Source organism: Orycteropus afer, unplaced genomic scaffold, assembly GCF_000298275.1.
Source record: "Orycteropus afer afer isolate SDZICR_OR568_19922 unplaced genomic scaffold, OryAfe1.0 scaffold00501, whole genome shotgun sequence".
NCBI classification, from domain to species: domain Eukaryota; kingdom Metazoa; phylum Chordata; class Mammalia; order Tubulidentata; family Orycteropodidae; genus Orycteropus; species Orycteropus afer.
This window is the reverse complement of record NW_006922088.1, coordinates 918,385-938,627: the sequence shown is the minus strand read 5'-3', so window position 1 is coordinate 938,627 and position 20,243 is coordinate 918,385. Positions and strand designations below refer to the sequence as shown.

Sequence of the window (20,243 nt, the reverse complement as noted above, 5' to 3'; positions counted from 1 at the left end):
ACATTTGGTACATTGCCCTTCTCTTCACCCAAATCAATATTTATCTCTATCTATCTAACAGCATTCCCTCCCCTTCCCTCCCACCCCTGGTAACCAACAAGTTACTTTCATTTTTATGATACACTTTTCTTTATCTTTTGCTTCTATGCTTACAAAAAAAGCCCTTTCTCCCCTCAAAATCAGATCAGCATCTTTTCCCAGTTCTTTTATGGCTTCATTTTTAATTTGAATGGTTCTCAGTATCTGGAATTTATTTTGATAAATGGCATTAAGTAGCAATCTAAATTGATTTTTTTTTTCTACACTGTCCAGTTGTGCTGGCAGCATTTATCCCACAGAAATGTTGAAATCCATCCCTTCTACCCTGATTAGCAGCTGGTCCGCCCAGCTGTTCCTGATGGCTGTGGGGATGCTCTGTGACACCCACATGTACACACAACACACGCTGACACTCACATGGTCATCTCCCTGGGAGAGAGCACAGGTCCACCCATGTGTTTCTGCACTTGCAGAACTCACAGCCGACTGTCAAACTGAAGTACTTTAAGTGAGCAGACGCTTTGCAACTAGCGAGCATGTCTTGTTTGCATTTGATGGAGGAGAGGTACTGTTCAGAACCAGGGGTGGAGGGGGAAACAGACATGTTCAGAAGGAAGTAAACAGCTGAAGAGTTTTTTTCAGCTCCTGGAAGCCTCTGCCCAGGCTCATCAGCCTCCTCCCCTCCCTCTGAGGAATAAGAGCCTGAGGGCTAGCACTGGGGAGTGTGTGGAAGGGCCCTGGGGAGTGTGTGGAAGGGCCCAGGGGAGTGTGTGGAAGGGCCCAGGAGAGTGGAAGTTTCTGCCTGGAGCAAGCTGGCTGCCTCATTTGTCCGTCTGACCCCACACACACACACTGAGGCCACACTTGGTTCTGTCTCCTGCCTGATTGGGGTCCCCTCGAGGGTCCCAAGCGTACATTTTTCCCCATAGTCTGACACGACAGACTCAGACCCAGCCACAGCCTGGGCTGCCCTGGTGCTGGCATAGGCCACTGCCTTCCACATGCCCTAAAGGGGAGGGGACATGGACTGGAGGGCACGCCTTTTCAGGATGGAAGCTAGTTACAAGGCTTTACCGTGACATGGGAAGAAACCCCAGCCCTTCCTGGTCTCCTCGAGATGAGTCCTCTGGGTTCCAGCCTGGCCCTGACAACAGTGTTGCCGCTGAAGGCACAGGCACTTTATTGTAGGTTCTTTCTTAAAATTCTTCTACATGAAATTTCCTAAAACTGAAAGACCCATTCAGTCTTCTACACTGTAAGACAAGTGTACGATTGACACCTGTTCCAGCTGGCACATCTAAATCAGCTTAAAAATTCCTTTAGGAAACAAAATTCTCCTGTCTTCACACTAAAACATCTTTTCACACCCGTTTTATTTTGACCTTATCAAAATTTTTTAAAATATACATGTTCCTCCAGTTGAATTTCATCCCAGCTCTGCTCAGGGGAATACCTCTTTAAAAATGGATCTTTTTAGCAGGAAGGATAAGAGAAAAGGTGGGTGATGATGTAACAATAGACTCAGATAATGGGACGGGACTCTTGGGTGAGTCCTGCCGTGAGCATTGGGACACACATTCCTGTTGTGTAGGGTCTCCCACAGGAGATGGGGGCAGCAAGGTCTGTGCTGTGCTGATTGTAAAGGGGCAAGTCCAGCTGGACCCAAAGGAGGCAGACTGTATGGATTTCTGTGAGTTTCCTATGGAAACCTACTTGATCTGTATTATAAGGGAACAGAACATTAGGCTGTCGTCTCCCTGGTGTCTCTGGCCACTGAGAAACTCTATACAGAAGTATCTGTATTCCATCTGGGATCCATGCCTTTGACCAGATGCACAAAGGATCAGAGACAACCCCCTCCAGCCCTCTCCAAAAAAGGTTGAGGCTCTGTCGTAGAACGAGGTGGCTAGGGTCAGTTAACTTTGTAGGTATCTCAAAGGAGCTCTGGTGGTGCAGTGGTTAGGGCATTTGGCTGTTCACCAAAAGGTCGGTAGTTCGAACCCACCAGCCACTCCATGGAACAAAGATGAGGCAGTCTGCTTCCATAAAGACTTACTGCCTCAAGAAGCCAGTGAGGATTGCTGTGAGTTGCAGTTGAGTCAATGGCAATTAGTTTTGTTTTGTTTTTTTTTAATAGCTCAGAAAGTAAGAGGAGGAGGGGGAGGCAGATGGGAGGCCCTGAAGTGAGTCCTCTAGGAGCGGTGCCACGGCAAGCACATGACCCTCCTGAGCTATGAAATCAGGGTAACACTAGTGGCGTGCTCAGAGGTCGCATGAGTCCTGGGAACAAGATGCTTCCTGTAAACTGCTCAGCAGTGTTACTAACAGTTAGCGTCTATGTCGTCATCGTCCTCCCCTTCTATACAGCACCGTGCTAGCACAGACTCTGCTTTCCTGCCTCTGAGATGGATCAGAAGGCTTCCCTTTTTAAATGAAAGGGTCTGTGCTCCAGAGACAAAGACTCTAAAAATGGGAAGAGGTCAGAAGCCCTTTGTGTAACTCTGACTGAAGGAACTCCGAGGTGAGATTGTTTGAAGGCTTTTGAGTTTGGAGCCTCGCTGTCCATGGTCCAGGGCTGCTCTTCTCTGCCAGCATACCATTGCAGTCTTGTGGCCTCTGTGACCCTGAGATGGCACGATCACTCTTCAGATCGCCACGCCTGTATTTCTCCTTCTGCCTGGCAGGGTGACCTTTTCCATTTTTCCCTTATTGTCACCACTGTCATCCCCCGTTCCTTACTCCATGTCCTTCTGTCCTAACTCATGTGTAACAATGGGATAAAATGCCAGTGCTCATCTTGATGAACTGCAGAACACATCTCTCGGGCTGCCCTTCTCATGAGCACATGGACTTGCTCCCAGAAGAGCCCTTTGAGAGGCAAATGTTAAATGAGTTAGGAAAGTTGTCAGCATTGCTCTGCAAAGTGGTGTTGATGTGTTCTTCCGCTGTGCATGACATCTCTTTCTGCCTCAGTATTTTAACTAAAGTTAATATAAGTAAATGTTTGGAATAAGGTATTATTGTAAGAATAGTGCATTTCCAGACACCATATAACACAAGAGCTTTAAAAGAGCTGTTGCATTCTGTGACACTACTTGGGCCTTTAATCCAGAGATGGGAAGTTCAGATCTGAGTCCCAAGTCCCCAAAAAGTGTGTAGTACATTAGCCATGGGTTTTAGGGCCCTCCTGCAAGGTAAATGGACTTCCTTCTGACTGACTCCCCTGGTCCAAGGGACACTTTTAGGGAACCTGAGGTCAAGGATAGTCTCAGTCAGAACAAACTGAGGCATTGCCTGTTCTTGGTTCTGTTTAAATGCAAATGACTTTAAATTAAAAATTCAGTTCTGCGATCACAGTAGCCACACATGGCCTGAGGACCTGAACTTTCCGTCTAATTGTCTTTCGCTTCCATTTAAGTGGACATGTGTAGCTAGTGGAGCACGCGGCCCAGCACTGCAGGAGGGGATCTGGGATAAACGCTGTGCTCTCCTGACAGACTGCCCCCTCTGCATATGGGAGGGCAGCACGAGTGCTTCTGAGCTGTGTCTCCCAGTGACCTTCTCTGCTCGGACTCACCGCTTTGCTAAAAGCACTGCCCATGTGACTGCAATAATCCACAGCCAGCGGGCAGCTGGGCAGGAGACGCTAGAAGAACCCGGCTGAGTTTTATGCCCCACAGAGCGTGCGCAAGAGAAGCTCCTAGTCTCTTCATGATCCGGGCCGCTTGCATATCCCACTCAGATTCCCCCAAGTGCAAAGTTCCCATCTCTGCCATTGGCATCCGCAGGCCAGGCATGCTAGTGGGTTTATCATGACCTCCGAAAGGATCAAATATCCAGAGCCTGATTGTCACAAGGCTGAAATGAGCCACCACTGCTGGATAGCCTCCAGGTTTCCCAGTGAAGCATGGCTGCTGCTGAGCAGTGGGGGGCGTGGAGGTGTGTGGTGGGCTCTTGATTCTGGAACAGCCAAAGGGGCAAGCAGTTCTCCGCCCCATGGGCACTCAGCCCTTTCCTTGCATTGAGCAAGGGAAGGACAGAGACAGCCAGGAAGAGATTCTTTGCTCCCAGAGTGTGTCCTCTTTCTATTGTCCCTTCATCATGACCACTTGCAGTCCTGAGTGCCTTCCATTAATGGTGATAAAACAAGATGGTAGAGATGGAATGGTGACACGGTGTAATACATGAAGCCAGTGTTACTGAACTGTTCAAGTAGAAATTGTGAATGGATATATGTTTGGTTGTGTATATAGCCACCAAAAATAAATTTATTTATATATACATATATATAATGTATGTATAAAAACCAAACTCGAGTCGGATCCGACTCATAGTGACCCGTCCTTGGGTTTCCAAGGTGGTATCACTACAGAAGTAGATTGCCCAACCTTCCTTCCAAGGAGTGGCTGGTGGGTTTGAACCGCCAACCTTCTGGTTAGAGAGTCAAATGCCTTAAGCACTAACCCACCAGAGCTTCCACATATATGTATACATGTGTGTGTATAAAAGAAGCTCTGGTGGTGCAGTGCCTAAGGCATCTGACTGTTAACCAGAAGTGTGACGGTTCAAACCCACCAGCCACTCTGCGGAAAGAAGACTCAGCAGTTTACTTCTACAAAGATTTACCACCTTGGAAACCCAGTGGGGGTCGCTATGAGTCGGAATGAACTTGATGGCACTTTCCAGAATGACTCTCTGAAGGAAGTGGCAGTTGTTCTAACTCCACAGGTCCCCGTCTGGGGAGGTGTGTTGACAGCAGTGACTGTGAAGGAAGCAGAGGTGTTTCTTCTCCGTTTAGTGCCCAGGGCATGGAGAGCATGCACGCGCTTTAGCTGCTGCTGCTGCTGCCCCTGCCGTCCCTAGGCACTCACACAGATTGGTCTCCACAGGCCTGCTCTCAGCACTTTGAGGCTACATTCTTAGGGACTCAGTCTGTTAGCTTCCACTGAAGGAAGGAGATGGCACAGCTCACACAGAGAGCCCCGGCTTCTGGGAGCCTCAGTTACTGATGGAAGCTATTATGCCTCAGGTATGAAGGGACAGACAACACTAAGACTCACTCCCTAGAATGACCAGGCTTTCCTGTCACTCATCAGACACAGCCCCAAAGCTGGAGGGGTGTCCAGTTAGCAGGATCTCAGGTGCCCTCCTGTGCCTCCTGCAAAGATATTTCCTGCCTGTCTTGGTGGGTCTCACCTCACTTTTCTCCTTGTACATCTGCAGATCAGGAAGGGGCTATGCCATGTCCCCTACCTGGGTGAGCTGGCGAGACTGCACACCCATCATTTCCACATAAGGAGTTGCTAATGAGGCCTGTGCTGCTCTGAGACTGCAGAACACGAGTGAGCACAGAGGCCTCCAGAGTGGAGGGGCGGCTGCTTTCTGCAGCCCCGTTCTCGGTTCTCATTTGAGCCATGGCATGTCCTTAGCATGGAGCCTTCAAATCCTTTCCTGAGTTTCTTGGGCTCCTTAGCCCCAGTGCGAGTCACCATGCACTGTCAAGCTGGGTTGGCATTCCTTCATTACTCCTTGTCCTGAATGGGTCAGCTCTTCTCAGTGTGGGGAGACATGACAAGCATGTGTCCTGGTGTGTGACCAGGACAGCGATCTGAGCCAGGAACAGTCTGAGCAGAGGGCTCAGGGCACAGCTACAGGGCAGAGTCCCAGGAAGGTGCCCCCTCTGGCAGGCCGGCCAGGTAGATGGCCGCTACTGAGCAGGCCCGGCCCTCCCCATCCCCCGTGTCCTCCAGGCCATGTTACAAGTGTCCTTCTCTCATTCTCTTCCCTAGGTCCCCAGATCTTTCTGAACCTTTGTGTTCGAAAGATAGATTCTGGTCTTAGATGATTCCGGCTGCTTGTAACCAAGGCAGAATCTTGGTGCCTGTCACTGCAGGTAATAGTCTGTGACGTGATTTGTTTTCACCCCCATACCAAATCCAGAACCTGGACACATTTAAGGAGTCATTTCTACTGACTACGTGGATGTACAAAGTGGATTTTTATTGCGCATGTGAAAAGGGGATTAATCCCGGTTCACACAGGAACCAGAGTATCAGGACAGGGAAAATGATTACAGAATGAAGTTTTTAAGGTTCTTACGTAAAGGGGACTTGCCGCTTTCTCTTTATGCTTCCATTAGGATTTTGAAGGAATGTCCGTGCACTGCTATTAACTCTAATAGCTCACCATCACAGCCGCAGCGGCTCTCAGGTTACCTATGTAAAACACAGTGATTCGCTTCCCAGCACCCAGCTCTAACATTTGCTTAATAAAAAGCAAATGTGCAGAACCGGCCAGCAGCCTGGCAGGGGCCGTCATCCGAACAGGATAAACATGCTTCCTTTCTGTGCAATGCTCTCTCCGTCCTCCTGCCAAGGGCAGGGTAGCAGATGAAGGGGAGGCTGTGGTTGGAGGGCACAGAGTGAGTGAATGAGTGGCACCTGCTTCGTTCAACAGATCTGCTTTCCTGGGCCTCCCACTGCACATCTGCTCCTGACAAAGCCTCTTTTCTCCTCCTGTTGGTCAGCCCGAGAACACAGGCCCGGCAAAGAGAGGTGGCATTTTTGCTTTGTCAGCCCGATTGCCTGTGACGTTATAATTACTCCCAATCGCCATTACTAGAAAGGCCCCAATTTAGAGATTTTCAGAGCCTGACTGGGGTTTTCAGAATCTAAATGGTAAAACTGATCAAAACGTCTTTTCCATTGTAGAACTAGCAAATTGGAGAGAGCCATGGAAGGGGTCTAAGTGTGGAACCCGAGACACTGCTCCCCGCAAGACTGCAAAGACCACGCTGGCAGACTGGCCCTCTGAGAGGCGGGCCATAATCCGTCTGGTTTTGCCCAGCCCAGCCTCTCCTTACTGCCCGTAGCATGTGATGTACAAGCTGAATTGCGTTGTCCTCAAATGCTGATAGTTGACCGTGTAGGGGCCTTTATCTTTTCACCTTTTTTGATTTGTTCCTTCCGGAATCTCATGCACTTCCTTCCCACTTCAGAATACTGAATTGTAACCAGTGAGAAAGGCTTGTTTTCATTTTTAGGAATATCTACTTTCAGCTGACCTGCTCCCTGGCCTTCCCTTCCTTAAGCTTTCAGGTCTCTGCTGTTTGTCTGGTGAGTTCCTTTCTCTGGTTAACAAGAGGGCAGGTCAGTGTGTGGACAAAACGGAATGTGGGCAGCACGCCTGGGGGTCGAACACAGGGCTCTGCACCCTCCGTTCTCAGCAACTCTGTGTACCTGAGGCGGGATCTTGGATCTTGCTTCCTCCGTTTGCCTGCCTCTGGTAACCACTGTGTGGGCTGAAGTGCTACAAAGAAAAGTACCTTGAGTCCTGGGAGCAAAACCATGTGAAAATAACAATACCAACGTGAGGTCAGCTATGTTTCTTTTTCTCAAGCACGTGTGAACATGATGTTGCTTGTCTTCACAGCAGCCCTATGAGACTAGAGAGGCCCATCGGGTTTATAAATGTAGTCACCTCTTAGTTGTCACAGACAGATTATCTGTCATGCAGATTACTCATGACACATTTTAAATCCTTGGACAGTTTCTCTAAGCAAGCCAGGGTAAACTTGGACCATCATCTCTCCCACCCCCTACCCAGCTGCTGGGTAGTTAAGGAATACAAGTCAGTTTTCATATTTTGGGCTTAAGGCAGCCATATTTAGGAAGGAAGGGCTGCTGTAAGGCAACCACATCGTATGTTCCAGTTGAGAGGGCCAGGTGAGGCTGGCTGACTTTTGGAAACAAGCACCATGGCATTGGGTATGCTGGGTGTTCACCAGCTTGTCAGGCCCCAGGGTGGCTATCAGAGCAGCTTGTACCCATGAGCCTCTACAGCGGGTTCTGGTGGCCCATCTCACCCAGTGCTTCTTAGAAGTTGTGTGTTACTGTCAGGCCTTGTTGTGGCCGACTGTGCAGGGTGCAAGTGGGTGCTGATTGGGAATGCCAAGGGTGGGTTCATCATGGGGACAGAAGCAGCAGCTGAAGGCGGAGTGGCCCCAGGAAGGCTGCCTCTGCGGTTCTGCTTGTGTGGACAGTGCCCACCGTCTCCCCGCTGGGCCTGCATGCTGCCTTTCTTTCCTTCCTCCTCCTCTCTTCCCTGCTTACCTCTGGAAGGCTCCAGCATGCTGTGGGCAGCCTCGCTGTGGCTGTGAGCCTTGCTCTGCAGCCCAGACCTGTTGTTACCTTTGAGAATCGTGAAAGGTCGAGGGACTGAGTGATGTTTCTGCAGTGACCACCAAATGTTGGCATCCTGCTCTCATTTCAGACATCTTTTAAGCGTGTATTCTTAGACGTGTGCCCCTAAAATTTTGTCCTACCCACAGTACCTTGCTCACAGAGGCCCAGAGCAGAACCACCTGGGTCCCCTGCTCAGCAGTCCCCAGGTTCTGTCTCAGACACTCACCTGGCTCCCGCCGCGCCTCTCTGTATCTCCTGAGCCTCAGAGGTCTGGCGCGCCTTCCCTTCCTTTTTTAAACCTGACGGACACCCACAGAAACACGCCTTGGCACCTGAAAGTCAACATGCCCAGCCCTTTCACGTTACTGGCCTTTTTAGGTCAGGAACAGGAAATGGCAAGCGTGGGGAAGTCTGTGAAGTAGAGAAATTTTGCACCATTCTCATAGTACCTGATTCTGGGCTACCATTCCTGGCTCTCCTCTTGGTTGGTATCTGAAAGGTCCACTTCCTCTTAGCCAACAACAAAAGCTCCTTTGGAAAAGGTTGCATCTGAATAGGAACTGGTAGACTCCTGTCTACCAGGAAAGGAGGTAGAGTGGTACGGCTCTAGAGGCCTGGGATTTCTAGCGCACAGGGCCCGGGAAGCTCTAGAGCGGCCCGCACTGGGCCACGGTCTGATGCAGGGAACAATCTAGAGCTCACTGTTAAACAGCCAGCATTTTGGTCAGAGTTCAAGGTGACAGTTCTGAGGAATCCAGGCGAGTTTCCCATGGTACATCTTTGACACTGGGGAGGGGGACATTTTATGCCTGTAGGAAAAAATGATAAGCTGAGGTGACTCTCAAGGTGAAGCTTATTTTACTAATTTTAAATTTCTTATGGAAACTTACAAACATACCAAAAAATAGAGAAATCTGGGATGGGCTCCCACGTACCCGCCATTGGCTTCAACAGTTGTTAACACAGTTCTGATCCTGTTTCATTTCTCTCTCCTTCCTGAGGTCCTTTTTTATGGGGTGGGGCGGTGAGGTAGGCAGTGCCTGTTAAATTTGAAAAAGATTCTCAACAGCGTATCATTTACCCATAAGTCTTTCCGGACTTTTTTTTTTTTTTTTTAACTATACAATAATGTCATTATCATACTTGACAAGCTAAAGTAATTCCTTCATGTCATAATGTCCTCTCCATAGTCACATTTCCCCAGTTGTCTGAAAAATGTCTCTACTGTTGGTTTGTTTGAACTGGGATCAAAACAGATCCACACATTGTATTTGATTAATATATCTTGAGCTTTTTGTTCTTTTATTTAATAAATTTTCCTTCCTTTGAGTTTATTTTATTTTATTTTTGCTTGTTTGTTATTGTTCTCATGCCATTTATAATAGCTGAAGAATCCAGTTATTTGTCCTGTGGAATTCCTGTATTCTGTATTTGACTAATGGCTTTCTGTGATACTACTTTAAATAAACTTTTTATTTTGGAATAATCTGAGTAGCAGAAGTCACAGAGATAGTCCAGCAAGTTCCTACATACCTTTCACCCAGCTTCCCCAATGTTAATATCTTACTCACTATGGTATATTTGTCAAAACTAAGAACTTAACATTGCTACAACACTAAAAAAAAACCTCACCACCCCAAACCCATTGCCACTGAGTCAATTCAGACTCATAGCGACCCTATAGGACCCAGTAGAACTGCCCCATGGTGTTTCCAAGGCTGTAAATCTTTACGGAAGCAGACTGCTTCATCTTCTCCCTCTGAGTGGCTGGTGGGTTCAAACCACTGACCTTCCAGTTAGCAGCTGAGCACTTAGCCACTGTACCACCAGGGATTCTTGGTACAACACTATTTGTAATAAATGACAGACTTTATTTGGATTTCACCAGTTTTTCCACTCATGTCCTTTTTCTGTTCCAGAATCCAGTCCAGGATCCCACATTGCATTAATCTGTGGTATCTGTAACTTGTTCCTGTAGCTCCCCTGCATTTTCCATAAGGGGGTCACGTGACCCAGAGACTCGGTGAGACTGCTATGAAGTTGTCCCTGGCAAGATCATTTGAAGGTGGTGCTGCAGGCTTCCTTTTGCATCCTGTCTGGAGGCACATTCTGTCTGACTGGCCACGTCTAGTGTTACTAAGATTGGTCAGTCGATTAATAAAGTCTCCCATCTCCCGTACACCTCATGGTTCCAGCAACCATTGATGATGCTTGCGTAGATCCCTTATTTCATTAAGGGCTATAAAATGGTGATTTCTGTAATGGTACCCCTCCTGAATTTACCAGCTGCAGTTCTTTGATAAAGAATGTGTCCCCACGAACAATTTGGTTATGGTAAGCACAGTTCAGATACGAAAGGCTAAGATAAATACTTGACAAAATGAAATCTCTTGATCAGATTTCTCTCTGTGTGACCATCAGACATTTCTTTTCACTGCCCAATTTGCTGAAGAGCCCTGGTGGCACTCGGCTGTTCGAAGCCACTGGCTGCTCCACAGGAGAGAGAGGCGACAGTTTGTGAAAATTTACAGCCTTGGAAACCCCATCAGGTGGTTCTACTCTGTCCTGTACAGTTTTTTCTGTTGTTGTTGTTCCAGTTTGCTGTTTTCAAGTGTTCCCTGTCTAAGGCAGATTTAATTCTGCCTTTTAAAGGCTGTCTTAAACAATTGTTTCACCAGGGAACACTATAAAAATTAATAATTAAAATTTTTTTAAGTTAAAACAATAAATAAGTAAATGGCCAATTGTTGCACCCTAAATGGTACCCTGGTGATAGTGAGAAATTGAAGTGAGGTTGAGACTGAGGCCACAGCCCCCGGAGCTTCCCTGCCTCAATCCCTTTGTTCAGACGGAAGGGGCAGGGGCAGTTCCCTGCACTGGTCTCTCTCTCCTTTTGTACATATTTGAAATTTTCCATAATAAAGAGTTTGAGAAACAATAGTAATAATAGAAAAATAAATAAATCTCCTTTCCCGAACTCTGAGTAACTGACCATCACAAAGCCTGCGACGGCTCTCGATGACCTTCTTCTGGGGTTTCCGTGAGCTCAGCTCCCCTGAGCCGCTTCTCTAGTATTTGACTCCACTCCGAACACAAATCGCCACTTACTCAGCTGATTTACCACCGTCTTTCTGTCTAAAAATACTCATTCCTTTTACTTAGTGCCCCTATACTGTCCACTGGTACCAGACTTTGGAGACCCCTTCCCAGTTACTCTGAAGTTTCCTGGGCACCCGCAGCCCTTCTCTGTAAAGTCCGAGCAGATGTCCTCCAGAGCAGTGCACGTCCCACGAGCCTCAGGTGGACACGCTTCTTTCTCTTCTGCCATGTTCACTTAAAAACCCGCTTGGTCAGTCGGCAAGCTTTGGGGCTCACTTGTTATCCTGCCCTCATTGGGAGCTCCGTCTCCAGGATAGTAAACCATGGTGGTTCCTGATACTGACACACAAAACCCTGATTACATAATATTCTTGGACAGCTCCTGTAATTCCAAGAGGAAATTAGGAAATTACATCTCCAAAAGATTTTTTTTTAATATAGTGATTAATAAAATGAAGATTTTTTTTGACATCTGCTTACAGATGGTGGGAGTGGGGTGGCCAAGAGAGGTTTTCTGACGGTCTGAAGAATCAGACAAACATACAGTGTCACTGTCCTGTCAGGTGTGAGTCGTTGCTGTGAGTTATTCCAGAAAGTGGCCTTTCCAAGGGAGATGGGCCAGCAAGGGGCAGAAGCCCTTCTGCAGAGCAGTGCTCGTCACACCGGGCACCTGTGACACTGCTGCTGGCTCCGTGAGAAGACTCGGTCCTTGCCAGACGGAAGACATAATTTTAATCCATAAATCCCTCTAAGGCACCCAAAAGCTGTGGACTTAGAAAACACGGAAAAGGAAGATTAGACGTCCCAGGAGCAGCTAATATAACAGAAACTGGACCACTGGGAGAGGACACGCGTTCTCTTTCCCCCTTACCTTTCTGTCAGGAAGGTCACCTGGGTCCCCTGTGGGTTTGATACGCGCTGCGTGAGCTTCCTTTTCCTGCCCCCCTCTCCCCCCAGTCTGCCCTCTTCCTATCTGCTCCTGGTCTGTCCTCCTTAGCCTCTCTCTGCCACCCTTTACCTGGTTTGCCTTCTGTACGAACACACACCAGGCCCATTGGGCATACAAAATAGCGGCCAGCCTTAGCTGTCAGCCACTGATGTCAGTCAGTTTCCAGGCCTGCAAATGGGATTTTTTAAAGGACCTCCTTACTTTGCATCACCCCTAGAGGCACCTGTAGGCACCCTTGACAGCTCTTCAGACCCTGCCAGAGTCCCCGTCGGTGATGCACCAAGAGATTTCATTCCTTCCCCTGTGACTTCCTGTCCTTTCCAGCTCCTCCTCTGAACCAGCACTGCCTGACCCGCGTACAGCAAGACCTGTGAGGGCCGCAACTTGACCAAATTCCTTGTTGCTCCAAGTCTCACAAGTTCTAAGCCTTTGACAGGGTGCAGTCTTATCACTGTTACCGCTTGTTTCAGTGGAAAATACTTGAGTTTTTCCTGACAGGTGCCTGCCTTACACAGGTTGTGGCTTTTGCAGGTTTCACTATAGTTCACTTTTGTGCCTGTCAGCTACAGAAGGTGTTGCATGTGGAGTACACATTTCTCCTTTGAGTTGTAAGAATTACTTGTCTTCCACCAGCTCTTCTGTTTATTGGCTCACGTGCCTAGCACTCTGGTTTTCCCTCACCCCACCAGTATTTTCCTCCTAACTAAAGATATTTCTGTGACCAACTTAGAAGGCCTTGGGACCGCCAGGCTCAGTTACAGCAAACAACAGTTCCCAACGGTTCCCAGACTGTGAGGGCAAATGAAAGGCCCATTCTTCCTCAGGCCGTCATCCTGCTCTGTTGGGGCAGGCGGAGGGGGGACAGTCTGGGACCCAGTAACTGATCGACTGCAGCCCTGTGCTCTGCGTGGCTCGAGCCAATCTCAATTCCTTTCTGGAGGAGTCCAGAAGATGTCAGAGTGACGATGTCATGTCGTACTGCCCTGATCGTCAGGTTGACATTCTTCAAACTGACTGGCGGCTTAGCTCAGACTCTATCTACCAAGGGCATCAGATTCATTGGCAGCTGTTTTGTATCTGTCTGGGAGGTCAGTTCCAGTGCTAGACTCGACTGTTGCTGCGTTTCCTAGGGGAAGCTGCTCGCCTGTCCATCTGCCCTGATTTTGTGGGCTTTCTCTGATCTTTCCATTGCCTTTGGCGATGAAGTGCTTCCTGGCAGGAGCGAACGGCTGCTGAGAGAAAGGAGACCTGTGTGTCTGCTGTCCTCCGCTTCCGGAGAGCTTCTGTCTGACATCTGTGACCCCAGCCAGACTTCCCTACTCAGTCATCTTGGATAAGCCACTAACTTTTCTTGTGTACCTACTGTGTGCCGGCCACTATACCAGACTTTACCTGTATTGACACAACTAGCTCTGACAGTCCTGAGTGGGGAGTAGTAATTACCATTTTACATTTGAGGACATTGAGGCTCACATCCCATTCAGTAGCAGTACCAGGATTCACATGTCTGTCTTTCTGTTGGTGAAGTCTTTAATGGGAACAAAACAGCCTATTTTACCCTCACAGAAGATACACCTGACTTGTGTACAACATCTGGCTGCCGTGCCTTGAGAGAGAACCCGACTTCCTTCTGGGCAGAGGGAAACACGGCGAGGCTGTGTAGTGTGCACAGGCCATGGCTAGAGAGAACAGAATCAAGTTTCTGAAAATCATGATGAATATGGTCAGTGTCAGTAAACAGATGAACACCTACTGTGTTCACGTGGCCCAGTCAGTATTCAGAGACAGAGACCTGCCAACAAGCTAAGTAAGCAGACTTACACGGAGAACAACAGTAACTATTTGGATCAGGTTAGCACAGACCTGATGCCAAATGAACGGTTGAGACAGGAAATCATAGGCGAGAGCTCGGGGGCTACTGTGTTGGGGGCAGCCCCATGGAAGACGTGAAAGTTGTCAAAAGAATAAGACTTAGATTGGCAGGGAGTAATTCTGGGCAGAGGGATCTGCCTGAGCAAGTATGTGTGGCATACAGGGGACAGTGAGGGGACATGGCCATGTATGGTCTGCAGTGAAGGGGTGACACAGGGTAGTGGTGGGAAAGGCTGGTATAATCCTTCAAAAAAGCCATTTTTACTTTATCTCCAGGTAGTGGAAAGCCACTGAAAGTACTGTTTGGTGGGTGAGAAGCTATTGCTAAATGGTATTTCAAGAAGGTTTAGCTAACTATAACAGATTTATTCATCAGACCTCAGGAGAGTCAAAGAAATGAGTCTTGGGAAAAATAAATGTACTCTCTAATAAATAAGTCGATTCCATAAGTGAGTAAATAAATACAAGTAATACATGCACACACGTATATAAATCCCATTACACGCAGGCGAGTGATAAGAACCCTTCCTTACCCAGGAGAGGTCAGGGATCGAGTAATGAGCTCATGAATGACTGATCCACAGACATGCAAGACTGTGACCCTGACCGTCAGAGTTACTCTCACTGGAGCCCATGCATGGTCTACCACAAAGCTCCCCCGGTGCCAGCATCGGAGACAGATCACTGCAAAACCCCATGGCCCTGTTTTGCAGAAAATAAGGCCAAGCCCCTGAATTTGAGGGAAGATAACTTATGTCTGAAGACAAGGCCAGGCTTGTGAGTAGGTGGCATTACCTGCCACCCTTGTAAGACAACTCGAGAGGCTCAAAGACCATGTCCAAAAGTATATCCCTATCACCTAAAATGCCTTACATCTTAAATTTCACTACCAGAAAAAGACTGGGTCTTGAAGAGGATTGGGGGGGGGGGCAGTTAAGCCAAACCACCAAACCCACTATCATGAGTTGATTCCAACTCACAGTGACCCTACAGGGCAAAGTAGAACTCCATGGGGTTTCCAAGGCTGTAAATCTTAACAGTAGCACACTGCCTCATCTTTCTCCTGCAGAGCAGCTGGTGGGTTCAAACTGCTGACCTTTTGGTTAAGCCAACTGTCTTAACCACTGTGCCACCAGAACCAAAAAAAAAAAAAAACTCACAGCCGTTGAGTCGGATCTGACTCATGGTGACCCCTCCTTGGGTTTCTAAGGCGGTTCCACTACCAGAAAGAGATTTTGAGTCTGGAAGAGAATTGGGGGAGGGGAGCAGTTGAGTCCCTTACTACTGTAGCTATCAATTTTTTAAATAGAAATAGCCTTTGACCAGGAAATCATCTTCCTAGGTAATTGTCTGGCAGATAAACCGCGTATTTGCATGTGTGGGGATTGACATGGACATGTGACATAACAGCAGGAGGGGAACCTGAGGCATAAATCATCAGAGCACTAGTTAATCAAGTTCAAGCATCTCCATGGACTGGAGTACTATGCAGCCATTAAAAATATACTTATATAATGAAAAATCTTCAAAAAGGCAAGGGGCAGAATGGTTTGAATCATACGCATTGTCTGAGGGGGGAGAACACATAGGCCCACACACATGCACACATGTTTTCAAATGCACAGATCATCACATCACCCAAGAAGCTGGCCACAGTAGTTACCTCTGGGAAGATTGATAGCATGGGTGGGGTAGGGGAGCTTCACTTTTTTTCCACTCTACCTTTTCTTGCATCTTTATTTTGCACTCTGTATCTTAACCTATTTTTTTTTAATTTAGTAATGACTGTTAACTTAGATTTTCTCCTGAAAGGGTTAAGCTTTAAAGAGACTGATTGTCACCCTGTGAGGAAGCGTTGTCCTGAGAAGAGCGAAAGCCTCTAGGGACAGCCCCTAAGTTACCTTTGGCCCCTTTTCCATTTTGGCCCGTTTCATGAAGCCTGAGAGAAGTGGCCGTTAGGCCTGAAGAGAGTCCTTGTCCTCCTCGGCGCCCGCTGTTCCGGGTGGTTCCTGGCCGTGGTGGTGGGTGCAGAGGGTGTTCCGGTCCAGGGGAGAAGTCACAGCTCAGGAGCCCAGACCCCTGGCTTTGCCACAGAGACGCTGGTCCTGGCGTGGGGACAGTCGCTTAAGCTCTCGGTGTTCTCTTGACCTTTTTTAAAACAGTAACATTTCTTTCTGTTTAGTTTTCAATTGAAGAAAAAGAAAGGGGATTGGATTTACTGAACTGGATGAACTCGGAGGTCGCCTATAGTTTTGAAATACTGAGGTGGTAGAGATGGTTCTTCAGGATTTTGTAAGTAGGTGCCTTTCAGTGAGCCCACGGCTCTGCCAAAGGCACGTGTCTGCACCCCACCTAGTTCTCAGGCATCCAAGCAGAAATCAAACAACATACAGGGGGTGTGAGAGGACTCTGAAAGGTGCTATCAGATGTCACCAGGGTTGTGCAGGACCTCCTGAAAACTAAAGGGAAAATTCGAAGCTTGTAAAGTAGAGCATGAAGGGCTACCCGGCTGATCAGTCAGCATGACCCAGAACACAAACTCGGATAAGCACGGGCCTTCTAGATTAGGGCTAATCAGGGCGGGCCGAGCAGATGCTGGCAAAGCCCCTGCCCAACTCCTCACCTCAGCATTTCATTATCCCTTCCAAGGGCGGCCAGCCCGGCTTAGGGCAGATGGGCTTCCAGGCCTCCAGTCTCCTCCCCCCCTCCCCTGGACATCCAGGCCGCTGGGCCACAGACAAGCCGATCCTCTCTAATCCGGTCAGAGCCCCGAGTGGCTGAGAGAGGTGGAGATCCTAAAATCCCCACAGGGGAGGGAGACAGAAACCGCATGTGGAAGTCATGCAGCTGGGATCCCAGGTGCTTCAGGTTCTGAAATGAGCCCTGGGTAGAGATTTTTTTTTCCCTCTGCAGAGTTTTTGGGACACAGTCACTGTCGTTAGCTAGCTTTGCGTGGGAGTCATTTCATCACCGGGGCAGAGGCTGAATGGGCGCGGTTCCCAGCTGAGCCGGGTTGTGGAGGATGGGGTCCCCAACAGTGGGTTGTTGGGATGAACCTGGAATGGCATTGTTTATATTGCTCAAGAGCGGCCCAGTCACCCGGCCTGAACTTGCAGAGGGACACAGGTGATGTCTCAGAAGGCAGGTCTCATTCTTGTGTCTAGAAAACATTTCTGGAGCCCCTGCCCCCTGCTGACTGCTAGGGACTCAATGATGGTGACTCAGCCCCTCCCTTAAGGAGTTGCCAGTCTCCTTGGAGATACGATGTGCCAACAGCGATAGTGAGGTCACTGGTCCATGGAGGCGTGTGTAGCATGCTGTGGACCACAGGACAGAGCAAGGGAGAGGCTTGTGCTGACCACGGGGGGGAAGACCAGGCACCCACAGGCGGGAGACTGATGCTCTGTTTACAGAACCTCAAGGAAACGGTTCACCTGGCTGGAGGGGAAGTGAGTGGGGCTTGGACCGTGAGGCCTACCGGGATAGCCGGGCTGACAGGAAAGGTTTGCACAGCTGCCGAGGGGCCTGGACTTTCTACCCCATGGCCGCTGGAAAGCACTGAAGAATTGTAAAGGACAGCAGCAAGACTGTTCTGTAAGAGCAAAGGTCATCCTGGTTATGGCCTGTCAGCCAGCGCAGCTTTGCGTCTGAACCTTTGTCCACTTTATCCAGGGCTGACTCTTCCATGATCGACAAGCAGAGTTGTCACAATGCTGGGCACGGACCCCCATCCCAGGAAGCCCGGGCACATCATGCTAGAGCAGAGTGAGAGATTTCACCCTGGCAGCTCCGTGAGCTGCTCCCCGACCCCAGCCCCACCCAGGGCAGCGGCTCACGGTCAGGGCCAGTCTCCCTGCTCAGAGTCCTGCGGTTCTAAACTCTCTGACTTGCTCCCTGAGTTGGAACATTTGAATTGAGTAGAGCCCAGAGGCAGGGACGCTGACATGTGCCTGACCTTAGGTTGTCATTTACTGACACGTGCGGTCTTTGAAGGGTTTCACAGGGCTGTGGCTTTGCCACTAGACATTCTGGGGTACTTGGTTAAGGTGGCCTGTTTGGACCAGGAAAGAGAATAGGAAAAGGACAGTGGTAGTGACACCCTGGGGACGGGTGGGGATCACTCATTCCCATGCCTGGATCTAGAGGCTGGGGAGCAGGCCTGGCTGCACACTGTGGGGGCCAGCCACCGCTCTCTTGGTCTGTTGCCCTTGGAGTGGGGTTGGTGCAGGCCGCGTGCTCGTACCGTGGGGGGCACAGCCTGAGCCAGAACCAGGCCTGGCCTTGAAGGAGTCCTCAGCCGCAGGGGCAGACCTGTGTACGTGCACTGAATGGCCCCAAACAGTGCCTGGAGAGCGGCTCCCTGGCACCTAGAGGCGGCCATGCTTGTGTGCTGACCGGGACTGGTGTGGAGCAGGGCTGCTTAGAAGAGGAAGGACTGCTGATCCGGGGTTCCTGGGGGAAGGAGTGGGGATCAGAGGGTCTACAGCCCAGAGAGAGTGTGTGAGCGACATGCTGGGGCAACAAGTATAGCCCGGGGGCCGCCCAGAGCACAGGGCGGGGGCGGGGGTGGCTCACAAGGCCGTGAACGCCATGCTAAAGCAGATGGACCTTATCACAGGCTTTGGGAAGCTTTCAACATCTTGGAATTTGAGAGTTTGAGATTAGGGGAGACATGTTATGAAAAGATAATTCAGGTAGCAGAAAGAGAACTGATTAGACATAGAAGAGCCATTTGCAAACATCTAGATGAAAGAATTTGTGACCCTCAGCCAGGACATCAAAGCCTGGCCTTCCAGGCGGCCCCTCCCAGCCCGTGTTCTTGCCGTGTGGAGCCGGCCTCCGCTCCTGCCTGCCAGGCCTCTCGTCTCCTAACACGCACCCTGTGAGCCTGCATTTGCAAAATGACTCTATTTCACATTGTATCATCAAATACTGAAAGTAGCAAAACGTCCCCCTAGAAAACGATTTCATTTAATCTAACATGTAAAATAGCATTTTATCTTATGTTTGGTTTTATTTTTGCTGTAGAAGATGTTCTAATTTCCTTTTTAAAAAATAAGTTTTAGGGGAGGGGAGGGAACACTGCAAAAAAAAAAAAAATGCATTGACTCATGTCACTTTAGTTTTGTGTATTTCACTGTACATAAGTTATGTTTCAATAAAATGCATTTTAAAAAAATAGAAAAAAAGTTTTATTTTCACCAAAATTAAGATAGGATTTTAAATGTCACGAAGAAGAACCGAGAACCTCCGGAGACCACATGCTGCTCTTGTTTTCTGATACGTGTCTTCACTCCTCTGCTTAACAGTCTTATGTCATTATTTCTGGAGTTGAGACATCACCACCATTCTTTGTGAACTTGGCCTCTGTTTATATTGTTATAGCCAGGCAAACCTTGTTCACTGCCAAGAGGAGTGCTCTGTAATTAGGATGATTACGTTGCTCTTTTTGTACAACTTTTATTTTCTCTTCAAGTTAGTACTTGCTTCTGCCCCCCCCCCCTTTTTTCCTTCTATTTTCTAAGCAGTAATCACTGGTTCGACCCAGACTCTGTGACAGCTCTGGGACACCCCGCCCCTTGCTACTCTCTCCCACAAGGTCAAGGCATCAGCTCCTCGGGGCTTAGTTTCCCCTAGAACCTTCTGTCCTCCCGGCCCCTCGATTCATCCCAGAGCCCCGTCGCCATTCTGTGCCCTGGACTCCCTGTCCCCTGGATCCCACACCTCCTCGTTTCTTTCCTTCATTTTGGTGGAGTGCATCCTTCAGTGTTTCCTGAGAAAAAGGATGTGGGGGTGGCCAATATTCTGAGCCTCTACACGTCAAGTCGTCTTTATTCGGCCCCACACTTCACTGATACGGGCACCATTTCATGGGACTGAGGACAGACTTCTAGGTTAAAGACATTTTCTCGCTGATGTTCCTAAATTTTGCAAAGACTTGCCTTAGTTTTGGGTCTTTTTTCTTCTGCTGTATCGGACATCAGATGGGTCTTTTCAATCTGAAACTTAAGTCTTTAAGTTCTGGAAATTTACTTGGATATGTCTGATAATTTCCTACCTTCTGTGTTTTCCCGGGAATTCTCTTCTGTCAGAGCTTGGAC

The 20,243-nt window shown here is 48.7% G+C and overlaps 1 protein-coding gene across 1 annotated transcript in view; it reads left to right on the top strand.

The window, feature by feature from the left end:
- NRF1 (nuclear respiratory factor 1) overlaps positions 1–20,243 on the top strand; it is a 97,835-nt gene that overhangs the window by 75,311 nt on the left and 2,281 nt on the right. Inside the window, exon 9 of the mRNA XM_007955417.1 lies at positions 7,938–7,994. Within this exon, the coding sequence (XP_007953608.1) occupies positions 7,938–7,994 (57 nt within the window). The remainder of the gene's footprint in view (positions 1–7,937; positions 7,995–20,243) is intronic.